Raw genomic sequence first — 20464 nt, forward strand, 5'->3', positions numbered from 1 at the left:
TTATTCTTCAGTTTTAAAGAATAACCTTGACAGATATAGTAATAATGTTGGTTGGAGGCTATTTTCTTTCAGGATTTGTTTTAAGTCTTCCTGGGTTTCAGAGATTTTGCTGAGAAATCTGTTATTATTCTAATGGATCTACCTTTTCATGTGACTTGGCACTGCTCTCTTGAAGCTTTAATATTCTTTTCTTTGTTTTGTACTTGGCAGTTTAACTATAATATATTACAAAGAGGTACTTTTCTGGTCTTGTCCTATTGGCTTTCTAAATTTCTCCTGTTCCTGGATTTCTCTGTCTTTTCCAATATTCAGGAAATTTTCTGCTGTTATTTGACTGATCAGATTGTCTGTGCCCTCTACATAGCTCTTTCACCTCTGGCATGTTGATTATGCAAATGTTTGATTTTTAAATTTTAATGGTGTCCCAGAGACCTTGTATATTCTCTTCATTCATCTTATTTTTCTTTCTGAACTATTTTAGAATGCTCACTTGATTATTATTTTTAAGGACTGCTTAAACAGCCATAGAATCTTGAATGTGGTTGATCTGGAAAAAGTGTGTGTCAATATTCATGAGGAGGACACCTTTCCTCTCTGGAACACTGTCACTTTGTGGTGGATTACTAGGTAAAGGGATTATAGTCCTCCAAAATAGCTGAAGTCCTTCCTAACAGATTTAGGAATACCCCCTGCACTTTCTCCCTAACAGAGTAATCAGAGGCATTCCTATCCTCCATGTGGTAGAGATAGAATGGTTACAGGTAAAACTGAAAGTTCACGTAAAACAGATACAGTTTAGAAAAATGGATGTCAGACACTACTTAAGAGTATATTATCCTGCAATTAGAAATATTTGTATTTCCATACAAACTTAAAAGTTGGTTCAAACTTATGGATTGAATAGGTCTTTATTAAGAAATACTCTGTTCTTATTAATATTAAGCATGATTAACAAAAATGACTATTAAATTCAAAATGACAGTGAAGATTTATAATTTATGATATGGTCAATTAGTTAAATAAATCCTACATATTACTATTTAATGATACATAAACTATTACATATATATATGTATGTCAAATACATATATGTACAACAATACACATATGTACATCATGAAAGGATGCTTTATATATTATATTTAAATAATATGTGATCAATAACAAAATCTACATATTACTGTATAAATATCAGCTAAGCAAAACTTCACTACAAAAGGCTTCTGTGTTCTGTGAATTCAATTATCTTGTAGTTTTACCATGTATGGTAAAATATATGTGCAGCTTCTTTCTTATATATTGTGAAAAAGACACAATACTTATTTATCCTAGCAAAGCAGGAACAAATGTGCATTTATTCTAACTTTCATATCCATCATTTCAATATGCCATTGTTGGTTGTCAGCTGACTGTAAACTTTCTGTTGCAATATCTTGAAATAATTCAGTAAACTTCAACAGTGAAATAGTGGCTTTTTATATTTCTACCTCCTTTAAGAAAATGAAGGACTTCACTAACTCCCATGAATTCCCCTGGGGATGATCAAATTTCTAAACAGTGTTAAAAAAGAATCCTAACATAATCATAACATCAGAGAGCTATGAAAGAATCACCCAAGGTAGCACATAAGTCGATTAGATACCATAAGGCATATAAGTCAGTCCACAAAACTGACTTTATTATTTTTTTCCTAAGGTATCTTAGTGACTTAGAAAACTTAATACTAGGAATTCCTTACTCAAGCCTAATTCAAAACCCCCCATATCAAAGAAGTGTCTCATTTTGTTTTCAGTAAAAGTGAATAATAGCTGCTTATTACTTCCAATATGATATTAAATTATTTTTCTTATGATAATGGTATCTATTACTCAGTTTTTCATAGATATTAGCTATTTTTTCCTCTCCTGCTTTAAGGTTTGCATAATTTGTGAGCATGATAAATAGGCCATGATGTGCTGTGAAAACTGGAAATCCATATGCAACAAAATGAAATTAAACCCCTTTTGCTCATCATGCACAAAAGTTAACTCAAAATGGATCAAGGACCTAGGAATTAAACCAGAGACTCTAAATCTATTAGAAGAAAAAGTAGGCCCTAATCTTCATCACGTGGAGATATGCCCCAACTTCCTTAATAAGATGCCTATAGCACAAGAATTAAAACAAAGAATCAACAAATGGGATGGATTCAAACTAAAAAGGTTTTTCTCAGCAAAAGAAATAATCTGTGAAGTTAACAGAGAACAAATTTTTACCCCTCACACATTAGATAGAGCTCTAATCTCTAGGGTATATAAAGAGCTCAACAAGATAAGCACCAAAAAACAAAACAAAACAAAAAAAAAACCCAAATATTCCAATCAATAAATAGGCCAAGGACCTGAACAGACACTTCTCAGAAGAGGATATACAATCAACCAACAAATATACAAAAAAATGCTCATCATCTTTAGCAATCAGAGAAATGCAAATCACAATTACTCTAAGATACCATCTCACTCCAGTCAGAATGGCAGCTATTATGAAGACAAACAACAACAACAAGTGTTGGTGAGGATGTGGGGGAAAAGGTTCACTCATACATTGCTCCTGGGACTCCAAATTAGTGCAGCCAATTTGGGAAGCAGAATGGAGATTCCTTGGAAAGCTGGGAATGGAACCACCATTTGACCCAGCTATTCCTCTTCCAAAAGACCTGAAAACAGCATACTACAGGGACACAGCCACATCAATATTTATAGTACCACAATTCACAATAGCTAAACTGTGAAGCTAACCTAAATGTCCTTCAGTGGATGAATGGATTACAGAAATGTGGCATTTATACATGATGGAATATTACTCAGCACTAAAAAAGAATAAGATCATGGCATTTGCAGGGAAGTGGATGGCATTAGAGAAGATTATGCTAAGTTAGCCAATCCCAAAAAAAACAAATGCCGAATGTTTTCTCTGATATAAGGGGGATGACTCAAAGTGGGGTAGGGAGGGAGAGCATGGGAGGAAGATTACCTCTAGATAGAGAATAGGGGTGGGAGGGAAAGGGAGGGGGAAAGGGAATAGCAAGGATGGTGGAAGGTGATGGCCATCATTATACAAAATATATGTATAAAGATGTAAATTTGGTGTCAACATACCTTATATACAAACAGAGGTATGATAAATTGTGGTATACAGGTATTGTGGTATTAAGAATTGTAATGCAAAAAAAAAGAGAGCTCATGTATAATGGCATAATTTGGTGTAAACATACTTTATATACAGAGTTATGAAAAATTGTGCTGGGAATGGATAATTATGAATGTTATGCATTCCACTATTGTCATGTATGTAAGAAATAAATAAATTTTAAAAACAAACAGTGGTAAAATATAAAAAATAAATAGGCCATGGTGGTGTTTAAAAGATTTGAACAACTTTTATACTACTAAGTCATTTTCTTAATAAATAGCAATGTTACAATTCATTATAGTTGTCACATGGTTCATTCTGAAACTACCTTCATTAAGTGGTGCTGAACACACTTTCTCTCTCTTTCTCTCTCACACACACACACACACTCTGAGTCACATATTTGTCCATATTAAACTTCATTGTACTTCTAATCACCTTGCTTAATTTGTCAAGGTCCTTATAAAATCTTACAGTGTGGTTCTAGTCAATAATCACTCCTACTCAATATAGAGTAATCTGCATATTTAATAAGCTTACTCCCTATTTCATACTTCAAATCAACACTGGAAATGTTAATTAGAATCAAGACCAATGCTGACTTAAGGAAAAACCTTTATTCAATATACCCTTCAAGTCTGACATTGAACCATTGATCACTGCTTTGCATATGGCCCACTAACAAGCTATGGTACAACAATACATACTAATACTACATGAAACAATGATCCAAATAAAATACAGTGTAGATTCAGATGAAAGAAATCAATAGCAATTTGTATTTTTTTCCCTATATGGTCTTTTGAAGAGCTCAAAACACTAATCACATTATCAAACTTTTCACAGTGGAGTGAAAAAAAAAATAAAAGACTAGAGAGAAAGAAATTACCAGGATTAACAGTAAGCAAATTTACTACTGTATTTAAATACCCAATGAACTATTCCTGTCAAAGGAAGGCAGAAAGTCTTGGTGTTAGCGAATGTGCTAATGAATCCCACTAAAAACAGAAATCTGGGCTCATTAGAATACAGAACAGGAGACCAAAATTTTACTGATCACTTAAAATTTCTCAAATTCGAAAGATATGATTCCTCTTTCTAGCATAGAAGGTCTGTGAATTTCTCTAAACCATTCATTTTTTTTTTCTTCAAGAATGATTTAGAGAAAATATCCTCTATGCCCAATTAGGCAATATTTGGTTTCTGAGGAATTTTAACTAAAGTTGATAATAAATGTGCATCCTGATGCAGAGATGAGGTCTTATTAAAAGCCACTATTAGATCATAAATGCTCAAATTGTTCTGCAAATGTGCTCCCCACACCCAATTCAATAGCAGATCTTGAGAAATCAGCATCATTTCTCCCAGAAAACTCCATCTGGGAAAAGAGCCGAGCCAGCCAGCTGCAGACTCCGTTCCTCACCTTCCCCGTCACTTGCCATTATCTGGGCCATTTGGGTATTTTCCAAGCTCATCCTTAATATCAGGCCTTGAGAATGGGGCCTCTCATAGAGGTGTCTGTGTGTGTAGGAGTGGAGGAGGAAGCCATTAAAAATAAATTGAGTATCTTTAGATGACAGAAGCTGTGGAGGCGCTAAGAGGTTCTGAGGACTAATGGGGTCAAACAGGTACTTAGTGGAGGGTGGAGGTCAGCATGCCAAGGCCCCTAGCATGATGGAGAGGCCAGAGGAAGAAAGGCGAAACTGGAAAAACAGACATAAAGGAAGATAGGAGGGTGACAAAGTAGGAGTTTCTGCCTGCCAATCAAGGATTTCTTTTATAAGGTATCTCTGCGAATCTGTTTTCTCACGTATCTCAAATCTTTAATAAAATACCTCATTGTGTCCTGTTCAATATAGTTGAAGGGACACTGAAAATAACTTCATTCAAACTATGGAACCAATGTTTATGTAGTGAGAGAGGAAATGAATCACTTTTTTTTGAAAGTGCAAAGAGGCTTTAAAACTTGCCTGCTTTTTAGTAGCAGGAAGGAGACCTGGAGGTTTGAACCTAAGTCCTCAGTATCCCTTAGTAGTGTTCTGCCAAAAGCCCCCGACTGCCAACTTCACTCTTGCTGATTTGTATCACTGCTCTTCCCACATTAATTTTGCAAAAGCATAATCCATACTCAATACTACCTCCTTTACGGCGACTAAACAGAGTCCTCCCAACTAGGGAGTTTTTTACCATATGCATGAACTTGTGGTAGATAGAATTTATTTATTCAGCAGCCTTCAGGTCAGGAAGGAAAATAACAAGAAATAGAAGGTGGGGATTTTATTCTCAAGTACTTAATAGGTTTCTAGGCTTAGAGGAATTAGAGAGAGAGAAGGATTTATTTGTTTAGAAGGATTCAGTTTATCCAGAAGAAGGAGATCACCTTAGGGGTTGTGGAAGCTTATTAGGTTAGCAAAGTTTTTGTCTTGGTGAACTCTGTGTAAACAAATTCTATGCCAATGCTAACATAGCCCTGTTCCCGGGAACCACAAATAAAGTGGGAGACAACTTTTAATTAAATGCTCACTGAAGGGTGGCTTTGAAAGACCGACCAACAAGTCTTAGAGTTTTTGCTTTTCTTTTTTTTTGAGATAGGATTCTGTCTATGACATCTAGATGGCTATATGCTCGTAAAACATCCATCATTGCTGTTCTTAAGTGCAAGGGTAAGTAAGCCATTGCAACACTGAACAATGCACAGCAAGGAGATGAATGTCATCCTCAGTCTGTAGTGCCTGTGTGTTCTGGAGCTGAGCCTATACAATTCTGTACTAAAAAGAAACATAAAAGCAGCATGAATCAGGCCCAGCTCACTTTCTAATAAAGTGTGCAATTCCCTGCTGAGAGCAATGTAACAGGATGCTCCTGGAGGATTGAAGAGCAAGTGGGTGAGACACTATGGAAACCTAGACAGTACCATTTTGGGATTTCTTTCTTTTGTGAAATAAGAGCACAAAGAAATGGCTTTCACATTTCCTTCTGTCCCCCCACCCCCACACTGGGGATTGAACCCAGGCATGCTTAACCACTGAGTGACAACCTCAGCCTTTCTATATTTTGTTTAGATACAGGGTCTTGCTAATTTGCTTAGGAACTTGCTAAGTTGCTGAGGCTGGCTTGAACTCAAAATCCTTCTGCCTTATCTTCCCAAGCTGCTAGGATTACATATGTACCACCATGTCTGCCTCCTTCTGATTTTTGTGAGTTATACGATTCATATAGTTCCATAGTTTCAAGTCAGATTCAAGAAATCGCTTCCTTGTTCAATCACGAATGGATATTACACATAACAAACTATGTACCAGATATTTAGTAAGGTACTACATAAGACCCTGGGTTGGTACAAGGATGCTTAAAAGCAGCTCTCAAGAACATGCATTTTAACTGGGAAGGTAAAACAAGTAATATGCCAATACATGGCCAGATGTAATTCAGAGTGTAAACCAGGTAGATGCAAAGTGGCTCAAAATAGAAGGACTAATTATGAATAGAGGGGAGGCCACATGGAGGCAGTAGCATTATGATAGGGTAAATAAAGTTGAGTTAGAAGAGAATGCTTCAGTGTACAGTCTCTTTCATCCGTTATCCAGCCTCACATGTCCCTGAGATTTTTCTGCAACTTCAGTTCTCATCATGAAGAGGAAGTTTGACAAGGACAAAAGACTCATCTTTTGCCTTGCAGGAGAGAGGCCTCAGAAATTTCTTGGAGCTGGGTGAAGTTCTAACTCTACAAAAAGAGTCTGCAGAGCCAAAGCCTTCCAGGGCATATCCACGTGTTCCGAGACCACATGTCAAAATTTAAGTTTTCTCTACCAGTGCCCTGACCTGAGTGTAACATACATCCTTTAAAATTGGGGCAAAAGGAAGACCACCAGTCCAAGGAACCTATACAAGATCCGGGAGAGTAAGCAAAACAAATGAAAGCAAATGTTACTTGGGGTGCGTACAGGGTTCAAGAACAGTACTATTTCTCTCTTTCTTTTCTTCTTTTTCATTTAATATTTACACTAAAGCTATGAAGTTAAACTTATGCCTTTTTACCCTTAGGGAATATAAAGTTTTAAATTATTATGGATTCTGATAAGGTCATTCAGCTAATAGGTAGCAGAGGATTTCAATACAGATTTGTTTTAATTCATAGTCTCTTGTGCTTAATTCCAAGATATTATAGAACTTAGACATATCAAGAATTAAGTTAGCTAAATGTAATGTCATTATTTATTCTATCCTGCAGAGCTCTTTTTTTTTTAAAAAAGAAATGTATAATGACCTCCAAGGTTTTCATATATCATTTGTTCATTACTTAAATCCATACAGATTTAGCATATTTGCTGTTGGCAGATGATATGGTCTACAAGTTAAGATAAAAATTTCAATGCCAGATTGTCTGGGCTTACTACCCTGGCTTTTAGTTTTATCATCTATAAATTGGAGATGATAATAACATATACCCCATGGGGCTATTATAAGGATTAAATGCAAAAATCTATGTAAAACATTTACAAATGTCTGTCACATAGCAAGCACTCAATACATGTTAGCTGCTAATATTATTTGTACTGTGTGCCAAGAACTTTGAGAGGCATTGGAAGCACAACATGAAAATGACACTATCCTTGCCTTTGAAGAATTTATAATCTCAAAAAACATGTGGGTAGTGACTATGTCTGGGCAAATGGAAGACAGCAAAAAAGAAAGGGATTGTGGATTATGTCAGGGATAGGGAAGAGCATGTACAACTTCACAGAGGCATGAAGTGACCCAGAAGTGTGGCTTGACTAGAGCATGAACAAAGGTGAGAATGGATTGACTGGTGCCGGTAGATAGAAATGAAGCTGGGGCAGTACATGAAGGGCACTGTAAGCTCTGCTAATGGAGTTAAATTTATTCCTTCCTTTAATGAGGAAAGGTTTTCAAGCCAATTCTGAGAATGGAAGGAGGAGGTTCAGTCTGAACACCAAACTCAGAAAAATAAACTGGAATGTGTAGAGAATGGAAAGAGAGAAACCATAAGTTAAGAGAAAATTAAAAAGTGAAGCAGCAGTCAGGGAAAGTCAGAGTTCTTTCATTGTCTTAGATTAATAAAAGAAGGGAAAAAAGCAAGATTTAGAGAATAAAGTACAGAAGACATCGAAGGGACTATAGTTAACCTTGACATAATTTTAAGAATAATCAATGTTATCCACTCAATTGGCTAAAGAAGAAAAATCACATGAGCATACCAATCAATGAAAAAAGCATGACAAATACAACCACCATGCGTGATAAAAGCTCATGGAAAACTAGGATTAATAAAGAATCTTCTCAATTTGATGAAGCATATCTAAAAACAAAAATGAGATCCTATAAGCAAAATGCATACCACACCAAGAACTCTTATTACGACAGTACTCCAAGCCCTAGCTAGCACATAAAGGACAGGAAGAAGAAAACAGAAAGCTTAAATATAAAAAATGAAGAACTAAAACTGCCTTATTGTGTCAATGGTGAAAAAGTTTACTTAGATCTCAAACTATCAAAGTTTCCTAAAACTAGTAAATGAGTTTGGCAAGGTCAAAAAATAAAATTGGCGTATAGAAACTAAATTTATGTATACAAGTAATTAATATGTGGAAACTGAAATAAAAAATGAAATAATATTATTTCAATCACTGGGGGGGGATACTTAGGTATGACTCTAACAAAGATGTATAGAACCTATATGCTGAATCTTACAAAATGCTGCTGAAAGAAATCAAAGATCTAAATAAATCAACCGACATACCTTTTCCATAATTTGGAAGACTAAAAATAGTGAAGTTGTAAATTCTCCCCTAAATTGATAAACAGATTTAATGCAATCCCTTTCAAAATTCCAGCAAGACTTGTTTTTACAGATTGTCAGAAGCCACCCATGAAATAGTAGCCATTGAATGGGAAGATGTGGTACTTGGGAACTCCCAGCAGCACCCTCGCTGGTTTTGAGATGGCCCGAAACATGTGAACTCCCACCCATCTCTGCCAAAAGATCCCACACAGCACAGGAGATGGGGTGATCTGTTGAAGCCACATAGATAACACAGCCTCTCAGAGATGGGTGTGGTTTGCCAAGATTCCCAATCAACCTGTTTGTGGCAAGTCCCCTGGCATACCTGAAACCTTATCCCTGCCTTTGATGTACTCCCCTTAAATAAACGACCGGAGCCATCTTCTAGTTGTCCAGCTCCAGCTCCTTTGTGGACTGGATCTATTAGGTGCTCCATCCCTTAAAACCTCTTTTTCTGATGCTGCCTCTTATTTCTTCACTAATTACTTCAGACTTTTATTTTCTCAGGTGGTTTATCCCCTTCTGAGCAGAAAAAATTTACCCTGGGGAGGTGCTGGTTGCCTCATGATAACAGATTATTCCAAAATTTATGTGGAAAGGCAAAGGAAATAGAAGAGCTAAAATAATTCTGGGGGGGGGGGATAGTAAGTAAGAGGAATCACTCTTACAAATTTCAAGTTGCATTGATCAAAACTGTGTGATATTAGCCAAGAGGTAGATATGCCAGTCAGTATGGAAAAATAGTGTTTTAAAAATATAAAATCCTTTGAATAAAAGATAGGGCTTGGGATGTGGCTCAGTGGTTGAGTGTCTCTGAGTTCAATCCCCAGTTCAAACCTCCCCTGAAAAAAAGTTAGTCTTCTTATCCAATGTTGATGAACCATCTGAATATTCAGAAGCAAAAATAAAATAAAATAAACCTCAACCTAAATCTCTCTCCTCTTTCATTTTGGATCTGGAATGCCCATCAAAAGGTCATGTGTTGAAAACAGGATCCCCAATGCAGCAAGGTTCTGAGGTAGAGCTTTTAGATGGTGATTAGAGCTGTAATCTCATCAGTTTGTTAATCCATTCGATGGATTAAAAATTTGAATGGGTTACTGGGTGGCAACTGTAGGCACGTTGGCTGTGGCTGGAGGATATAGTCACTGGGGGCGTGGCCTTGGGGATTAAATCTGTCCCCTTCCTGTCTCTGCTTTTGAGCTATCATGAGCTGAGCATCTTTCCTCTACTAAACTCTTCTGTGATGTTTGGCCTCACCGTGGGCCTGAACAATGGAGTTGACTGGCCATGGACTGAGACCTTTGAAACCACCAGCCCAAATAAAACTTCCTCCTCTCTGTTGTTCTTTTCAGGTATTTTGGTCACATTGACAAAAAAATGACTCACATCTACTAAAATGGATTTGATATTTGCATGTGAAATTATTGTAAAAACTACAAAACCGCTTGTAGAAGAGAAAAATTTTAGGACCTAAGACTTGAAAAGACTTAGATGTGACACCAGAAACACAGTCCATAAAAGAAAAAAAAATGATATGTTCAGCTTCATCAAAATAAAATCTTTTGTTCCCTGAGAGACTTTATAAAGAAATGAAAAGACAAGCTGCAGATGAGAAAACAATAGCAAAATCATATCTGACAAGGAACTTGTATCTAGAATATGCAAAGAACTCTCAGCAGCAAAACACAAATAAACAATTAAATTAGAAAACTGGCAAAAGACAGAGATATTTTCCATGTAAAAGGATGTAAGGATTATACATAAGCACATGAAAAGATATCCAAGATCATTAGACACCAGGAAAATGTAAATTAAAAACATAATAAAATATTACCACATGCCTATCAGAATGACTAAAAAATTTTTTAAAAATGTTAATGGTAAATATTCAGAGAATTGGGTATCACATGCATAGCAGCTGGAATATAAAATGGTACAGCCACTCTAAAATATAAATTGGTGGTTTCTTAAAATCTAAACATACCACATGACAGTAATTTTACTCCCAAACTTTTATGACAACAACAAAAAAATGAAAACAAATCCATACAAAAACATCTGCACATAAATGTTCTTAGAATCTTTATTTGTAATAGCTCCAAACTGGGGGCAATCAAAATGCTATTCATTGGGTAAATTGTTAAACAATTTGCCATACATGCATATCATGGAGTAGTTTTCAACAACACAAGACAGTGAACTATTGATACATACCACAAAGTGGATTGATCTCAAGGGAATTATGCCGGTATTTAAAAAGCTAACATTAAAATGTCACCTACTATATGATTCAATTTGTGTAGTGCTCTTGAAATGACAAAAATTACAGAAATGTAGAACATGTTGGTGATTGCAGGATTTGGGGATGAAGGGAGGGAGGAAATGACTGTGAACCCAAAGGGTAGGATGAGGAAAACTTTTTTTGTATTGATGGATTAGTCATGTACTTGGCTTGCAATGGTGGTTGGTTTTACAGTTTTACACAAGTGATGAACTGGCATAGAATTAAGTGCAGGCATCATAGCAATGTCAAAATTTCTTGATTTTGATATTGTATTCTAATTATTTATGATGTAACCATTGAAGAAATCTTAATAAAGCATACATGACACTTCTCTGTACTATATCTTTACAGTTTCTGGCAAATACACTATTATTTCAAAATAAAAAGATAAAAAGAAAGTTTGTTTAAATATGAACAGAGCTTAGTGACATGTGATAGCTCATGGATTATTGACTAGTTTTTCAAAATTTTATTGTCATTTCCTATTTTCTAAAGTAGGCCTGTATGACTTTCATAGTCAGAAGAAAATACATTCAAATAGAATAAAAATAAGTCTAAATTCTTTTTTGAAGGTTCAAAGCTAAAAGTAAGAGGTAGAATGGGACCCAGCAACAGCAGAGTTTGAGATGTAACTTTTATGCAAAATTACATCTGAAAAATATCTTAAGCACAGTGGCTTTTAGAATTTTCTCAGAATACTATTCTCCTTTTTACCTATTTATCTAAGAGGTAATAAAACTACACACTCCTAAAATACCTTTCAAAAAATATAAGCTAAAGCTCAATACTTGCATTCACCATATATGTAAACATTAGCCCAGAAATATGATATACCTTTTTTTTATTTTTTGATACTGAGGATTGAACTCAGGCACACTCAACCACTGAGCCACATCCCCAGCCCTATTTTGTATTTTATTTAGAGACAGGGTCTCACTGAATTGTTTAGCCCCTTGCTTTTGCTGAGGCTGGCTTTGAACTCCCTATCCTCCTGCCTCAGCCTTTCGAGCCATTGGGATTACAGGCACACACCACCTTACCCAGTCAGTGATATGACATTTCTAAAACCAAATTTCTCTTAAATTAGCCTAATCCTATGATATCACCAAATTAAATAGCCCTTAAACCAGATATGTGGATCAAGTCTAAAATTAAGGAGATCCACACTAGTTAAATACCATGGAGAGATGTACATAAGGTACCTGAAATGACTTTTTACACATTATTTTTCTTTTTTACATTTTTTACTTTCTCACCCATTCTTCTCTAAATTGATAAATCTCTGTCTTAAATTTTGTCACTCTCTATTATCTCCCAGAGAAATTCCAGATTCCAAGTCTTACCATGCATTCAGGTTTCAGTCCCAATCTCCTTCTCATTAGAGGGTCGTCTGTCAGTTTCTACCATTCTACCTGTACCCATATTTTACAACCACACTTGTTGACAGACTTACTTAAATTTCTGAGCCTCAGATAAAGCATACCACGTAGCACTGAAAAACACAATTGCTCATATTTCCAAATGTAGAAAAACGTTTGTGCAAAATTCCTGTATTGGTATGCTTGGGAAAAAGGGTTTCCTCTAGTGAGAAAAAAATTTATGTACTGATTCAGTATCTTCTTGGAAAGAAATGTTATCTCAGTTAGTTTGTCTGTGTTAGCACTGACTCCATATTTTGTTTAGTCCAGCCTCAAGCATCATGGACAATGAATGCATCAAACACAAAAATATGGTGGGATGTTGGGATTCTTTCGAAAAGACTCAAGCTTGCTTTTAGCTTCAAGGAACGGAAACAAATTTCAATCAGAGCCCAGTCTTTCTCTAAAGTTATTAGTAAATGTAACCGTAGAACTATGAATTCCCCATAGCTATGTCTCCTCTCATGTGGAATAAGTAGCTTTTTGGAAATTACCTTACAATAAGGGCAAATGGAGCTAATGATGATGTTGTTACCCAGTGTTTATTCTGCAAGTGCCTCCAAATCTCCCCCAAACACATTTCGCTATTGTCACTTTTAGCTTGAGGGCCAATAGAAATACACACGTTCCATTTAATGTCTATATGTTTTTACCTTTCAATGAGAATGAAAAAGTCCAGATTGTCCTTAGCTTCGTATGGCAATGGCATCTTTTTTCCTTTAGAAACTGAGCTGTGTATCTCAATACTGCCAATCCCAGCTGTATCACAATCTGTTACACTATTTCATATCACACAGCCAGAACATCCTTACGTTATACTGCCACCATCATTGAAGGGACATGAAAATTGAATTTTTGGATTATCTTTTAGAGGGAGAATTCATTTTAAAAATTTTTATTAGTGGCAAATAGCAACAAGAAGTTTAGATGCCATCCGTTAACTAATTTTGAAAAAGGGATAATATTTTATTAAAGTTATTCAATTTTCCCCAAATAAATCCATTGGATATCTCCTACCAACTGTGAGACTTTACATCAACCATTTATTCAGCAGGAGCAGACTTTCCTCTTTCTTAGGGACATTCCTCTAACTACCTCTGCCCATCCTTATCTGGAGAAGGAACTGAATTTTGGGAATGAAGATATGCATGGTATACACTTGCTAATGGCATAGCAAAATTAGGCTGGAAAAAGGCACACTGACATACGCTGCTTCATTTCCTGATGAGAAAAATCTTACAAATATCAATGATTAAGAAGCATGCCATTGAGTGGTATTGTAAAAAAAAGTTTTTGGACTTTCTAGAAAAATTAGAATTTTTAAAGAAACTTCATCATTAGTTACAAATGGAACTTTGTTTGCAAGAAATATTGTAGGCAATTATGTTTACCAACACAGCTGAGGCATGAAATTAGAAGATATTTGTAAATTTGGGGAATCAGACTTCTTTTAACTTATTTGGCTTTGATTCTCTCCTTCCAAAATTAGTCCAGTGATAATATTAGAAGGGAGTGAAAATTTATTATACCCACTGATTACTTTTTATAGTGCCAATTGGCACTGGAAAGGAATAGTTGTTTTTTTTTTTAATAAATGTTCAGTTACTTTGGATTGTAGAACTACACTTGAGGGAAACATCATGTGATATTACAATCTTTTCCTATTAGGTTTTACTTTTAGAGTAATCTTAGGGGTTTAAAATTCGAAAACAGTTTCAGCTCCCAGTTATTGCATGAAAGTCTAGATACAAATTGTTGCTATTAAAATTAATAAATAACTAAGTAGCTCAGATACAAACACACGCCATGATGTCTGCAACTTCAGAGAAATGACAGATGAAGCAAATTGTAGAAACCACCACTATACAGGGAAAAGACTAGCAGATAAGGTCATAGGTTGTCATTGGAGTAATGTGATTAGACTCCCAGTTCTGACACTTGTTAACTGTGTCTTGAGCATTTACCTTTCCAGTCTGTTTGCTCATCTATAATAAAATAGTAATAATAGAAGTCCTTTTATTATTACAGATGTTTTGAACAGTAAATGATAAAATAATAGTTCATAATAAATCCTCAATGAATGTTATCCATGATTTTTGTTTACTACTATGATTATTGTTCTTTATTATATAAACTCATTTATCTTTTTCAAATTTTCATTTACTTATTTAAAAAAGCTTTAGAGCCAGATGTAAACTACACAGATTTCTAGCTTTCTGTATATCAAAAATGTTAAAGTTAAACATAATTAATAAGAAGTATCTTAATGAAATAAAGCACTCCATTTTAATTTTTAAAGGCTATTTTGCCATTTGTGACAACAAAGATGAACCTGAAGGTCTTAATCAGTGTAATAAGTCAGACACAGAAAGACAACTACTATATGATTTCAGTTATCTGTAGACTCTAAAAAAGTGAAAACTTAGAAGCTGAGAGAACCCTGGTTGGCAGAGGGTATAGGGAAGCAACAATGGGGAGTTGTCTGTCAAAATTCTAGTCACAAGATGAACAAATTTTGAGGATTTAATGTTTAGGGTGGATGTTGATGGGTGCATTAGTTAACCTGATTGTGTTCATTATTGCACAATGTATATATCTCAAATCATCAAAATATATGCCTTAAATATATATTACTTTTATTTGACAATTATTTAACACTATTTTTCCCAATGTAATTTGTATTAATTGTATATGCCAAAATATCTTACTCCAAATGGCAGACATCAGTTATGGGTATAGATAGCCCAGGATTGGATGTATGCCTACAGATATGGCCCAACATTAAAATTTCCTCTGTTTTGTCTGTCCAGTTGAAGATTTAGAAAATACTTAGCAAAGGATCACTCTCTCTAGTAAACTATGAAAACCTAGGGCCATACAGAAGTTCAAGGGGGATGAGATCTAGTGTGGGTCATTCAGAATATAGGTTCATCAGGAATCAGATAGATTCAAGGTCTGGTCCTTACTCAACCGTTTATCAGTGCCATGGCTTTGGGAAGTTCCTTATCCTCTCAACCTTAGCTTTGTTACTTGTATAATGACTTATTGATAGTATGTACTTTAGAAGATGGTTAAATATTAAATGAACCAATGCATCTAAAATACTTAGCATAAAGTCTAATATCTTTCAAGTGATCAATAAATGTTAATTATCACTTTTAAGGTTTTAGTACCTTTGTTGATACTCTGGCTAGATGGTTGTAATCACTTTCATTATTACTCACAATAATGCTGGTGGGGTCATCAGTTTAACCTTCCTTGAGCCTCACTCAGGACCATTTATTATTTTTACTATCCATAGGGCTGGCTACAAGATAAAGTAAGTTGGGAGAGAATGAAGGTTCTGTGTGAAAGGAATAACTGAAAAACAACCTGAGGAGGATGATTTGATGAGAGAAAATGGAAATACCATTTTCATCAATGGATGAAATATTTGACTGCCTGTTAGCATTGTTAGTTGAATTTTGGTTTTTCAATTAAAGAAAAATATCCTGCTCCTTTAGAGATAATTAATTCTTAATTTTATGTTTTAGTGTTACACTACAGTGGTTTTACGGCTTCTAATGGACTTCACTTACATATATTTTTAAAAGCAAGAACTTTGCTGTTTTCTCTTAAGGAAAAGTTAAATCCCTAAGAAATTCTTTAACATTTCTAATTTTTCTAATATTACATTGCCAGATTTTGAGAAGTAGGAAAATTAGAACTACCTTGTTTCTGTATGAGTAAAACATCTTCAGGGGAATTTTTCTTAGAACAATACATAGACATGATGTTCTAGTAGGGCACAAATTACATTGTAGAGCTGATCTTATAACATGAAACCACAAAGCAAAACTGGCCCTGGTTAATCAAAGGCCTTTCGGCTTTAAGGGTTCATGGATATAGCATTTTTGAATTGAGGCGCTGACTTAGGTAATTTTAAGGATTTAAGTACCATGCACTATGGTTAATGACCATTTCCTACCACTGCAACTGTAGCTGGGAAAACAACAGCAATAATGACCACATTAAGTATAATGTAATGATGAGACAAACAGAATGTGGTTACTGAAATACCAAGTTTTTTCTGTTAATTGCCATCTCTCTACCCCACCCCTCAATGATCAAGCTCTCAATCAGTCTGTGTGAATTCAACTGTTCACTCTAACAGTGCATAATGGGACAGACTCAAGGCAAAGATTGTTTTTCAGTATGACCCCTTTTTCCTTCCTTTTCACAATGATTGTCAGACATGATTATTATTTGTGGGGATTAAAATTCTGAAAATGTGTTATCTTTAAAATTTTTTTTTTCTTTTTAGTTGTAGTTGGACACAATACCTTTATTTTATTTATTTATTTTTTTTTTTTGAGAGAGAGAGAGAGAGAGAGGATTTTAATATTTTTTTTTTTTTTTTTTTTTAGCTTTTGGCGGACACAACATCTTTGTTTGTAAGTGGTGCTGAGGATCGAACCCGGGCCGCACGCATGCCAGGCGAGCGCGCTACCGCTTGAGCCCCATCCCCAGCCCAATTTCTTTATTTTTATGTGGTATCAAGGATTGAACTCAGTGCCTCACACATGCTGGGCAAGTGCTCTACCACGGAGCCACAATCCTGTTCCAGAAAATGTATTATCTTTACAGGAAAATGTAGGAAGTACTATTGAAATTATAGACAAAATTTTAGTAATAAAATAATAGTAAAAATATCTTGTATTTCCAGGAGTTGAACCATGTGGTAACACTGCAAAGTCACAAAACTAAACTTTTACTCAAAGCGAGGCTGTGAATTCATAATCAGGTACTATATACTTATTCTCAGATAGCTTTAGCCACTCAAATCATTTTCACAGTTTGTGGCTACTGGAATCTTTGTGTACTTACTGGATGGAGCTTTCAATGCGGGTGATAGTAAGGAAAGCAGCAAGGTTTGCTGTGTATGATGAGATGACAATCAAAGCAAATAGCCACCAAGCCCCCATCATCATTCGGGTAGCCAGGGTTGTATATGGAACTTCCCCACCTGTGGAAGGAAGCAAAGAGATTAAAAGAGTCTCAACAAGTACTTATTGGGAATCTGAAATCAAGCACATTAAATACCAAAATACTTTCATGTAATGAGAGACTTTTAACAACATATTTTCATTGCTTTATATTTCATTCTCTTTTATGAGACTATGAGAGGCCCTGTCAAAAATAGACATGATAAATATTCAATGTCCCATGTTTAAGTGCTACTTCTTCCTCCTCTCTGTTCAACTCCAGAGTTAATTACCTTCTTACTACAGTCATAGAGACACACTTTGTTTGCCAGGGCTTGATCATTCACTCAGGAGGTGATATTAACACAGCTATGTGTATAATTGATACAACTTTTCAGGTTTCCAATTCAATAGATATTAAACTGGTTTTGGGGTAAATTCTCTAGATCTTGGGAACATACATATGACCATTGTCTTCAGCATCATTCCATTTGCTTTTTCTATTCCCAGTTGACTAACCATTCTTAAAATCTTATAGCACAATGCTCATTTCCACTTTTCAAATGTTGGAAAGTCCTGGGGCTCAGTCCTTACACTGCTTCAGTTTTTGTTCACATTATCACCCTGTGTAACCTCAACAAGTTCCCCCAGTTGGATAACATCCATGGTATTGAAACAACCTTTTCAGCCCCACTGTTCTTGGAGCACTCTAGCTAAAGGCCTACAGAATTCCTACTTGGATTTTAATGGGTATCTCAAACTCATCACATCTAAAACAGAACCCTTTTCATTTTCACTCCCAAATTAACTCCTCACATCATGCCAGGAAATAACATCATTACTCCTTTCTCAGACTAAATCTTAGGAATTTCCTTACACGTAAGAGATTCTGCCATTCTTACCTTCAAATCATATCCCAAAACCTACGTCATCACTTCCACAATTAATTCCCAAAACCAAGCCAACATCTTGTTTTGATTGCACTATAGAATGGGTTATCTGACTCCCCATTTACATTCTAGAAAGTACCACTCTGACACTATTACCATGGTTTTCTTGAAAATTAAAAATTATTGTGATTAGTTACACATGAGTGAGTGTAGAATGCCCTCTGACACATTGTACATACATGGAGTATAACTTCTCATTCTTCTGGCTATACATGATGAAGAATCACACTGGCTGTGTAGTTGTAAATGTACGTAGGATAATAATGCTTGAAATCAAGCATTTATTCTACTATCCTTGCTTTCCCCATACTCACTGCCCTCCCCTTCACCCCCCTCCACCTAATCTAAAGCAACTCTATTCTTCTTTAGCATCCCTGCCAATTTTGAAGAGATAGCCTATAAATCTTTACCACATGCACCTCAGATTCAGCATTAATTTCTAAGATATATAAAGAACTTAAAAAACATAACACCAAAACAACAACAACAACAACAAAAAAAAAAACCCCAAATAACTCAGTCAAGAAATGGGCTAAGGAACGAACAGCCACTTCACAGAAGAAATACAATTGATCAACAAATACAAGAAAAAATGTTCAGTATCACTAGCAATAGAGGAATATAAATCAAAACTACTCTAAGATTTCATCTCACTCCAGTCAGAGTGGCAATTATCAAGAATACAAACAATAATAAATGTTGGCGAGGATGAGACTCCTGAGACTGCAAGTTATTGCAACCATTATGAAAAGCTGTATGGAGATTTCTCAGAAAACTTGAAATGAAACAACCATTTGACCCAGTTATCCTGCTCCTTGACAAATATCCAAAGGACTTTAAATCAGCATATTATAGTGATAAAGCCACAACAATGTTCATAGCAGTTCAATTCACAATAGCTAAGCTATGTAACCAACATAGGTGCCCTTCAGAAGATGAATGGATAAAGAAAATGTGGTACATATACACAATGGAATATTACTCAGTCTTAAAGAAGAATGAAATTATAGCATTTGCTGGTAAATGGATGGAGCTGGAGAATATCATGCTAAGTGAAATAAGCCAATACCCACAAACAAAAGACATAATGTTTTCTCTGATATGCAGATGCTCATTTCCCTTAACTTTTTACAAATAATAATTCAATATATCTCACATATTTTATTTTTCTCCCTTGTAATGATACAGGAACACTCCCTGACTCAAATTAGGTAGGTAAGTATTTGTTGAGTGAATATATACTGTGTTACATGGTGAATTTTTTTCTCTCCAAAATTTGTGTCTTAAAACTCTGATCCCCAATGTGACAATATTTGAAGGTATGGCTTTGAAGAATTAAAGTAAAATCAAGTAAAAAATTGGCCCCTATTCTGATATAACTGGTGTTCTTATGAGAAGAAAAAACACCAGGCCTGCATTTTCACAGAGGAAAGGCCATGTGAGAACAGAGCCAGAAGAAAACTATCTGTAAATCAAGTGTAGGGACCTAAGGAGAAACTAACTCTGATGACACCAAAGTCACGTTCAGCCTCTAGGTCTGTGAGGAAATACATTTCCATTGTTAAATCACTGAATCTATGGGTATTTTGTTGTAGAAGCCCTATCAGACTCATACAGGTTAAACATAAAATATTAATAGGTCTTCTGAAAGAAATTAGGCATATATTCACAGTAGAAATAAATCAGAGATATAATACTTACTTCCCTTCTTCCATCAGTATATGAATGACTAAACAGGATACAATCAACTATAATATCAGACTTCCTTTTATTCTGTTCACTAGTTTTCACTCTGTAATATGTCTACATCTTAAACATAATGTCAACACACCCTTTGGTCATATTTTGAGCTATTTTCCTAATGCAATGTA

The 20464-nt window shown here is 35.3% G+C and overlaps 1 protein-coding gene across 1 annotated transcript in view; it reads right to left on the reverse strand.

The window, feature by feature from the left end:
* The window catches only part of Grid2 (glutamate ionotropic receptor delta type subunit 2), a 1437644-nt gene that overhangs the window by 239747 nt on the left and 1177433 nt on the right, over positions 1-20464 (reverse strand). The window contains exon 12 of the mRNA XM_046459106.2: positions 17546-17684. Within this exon, the coding sequence (XP_046315062.1) occupies positions 17546-17684 (139 nt within the window). The remainder of the gene's footprint in view (positions 1-17545; positions 17685-20464) is intronic.

The sequence above is a fragment of the Marmota monax genome, unplaced genomic scaffold, assembly GCF_021218885.2.
Source record: "Marmota monax isolate L192 unplaced genomic scaffold, Marmota_monax_Labrador192_F-V1.1 WCK01_AAM20220418_F8-fsc00002, whole genome shotgun sequence".
NCBI lineage: Eukaryota > Metazoa > Chordata > Mammalia > Rodentia > Sciuridae > Marmota > Marmota monax.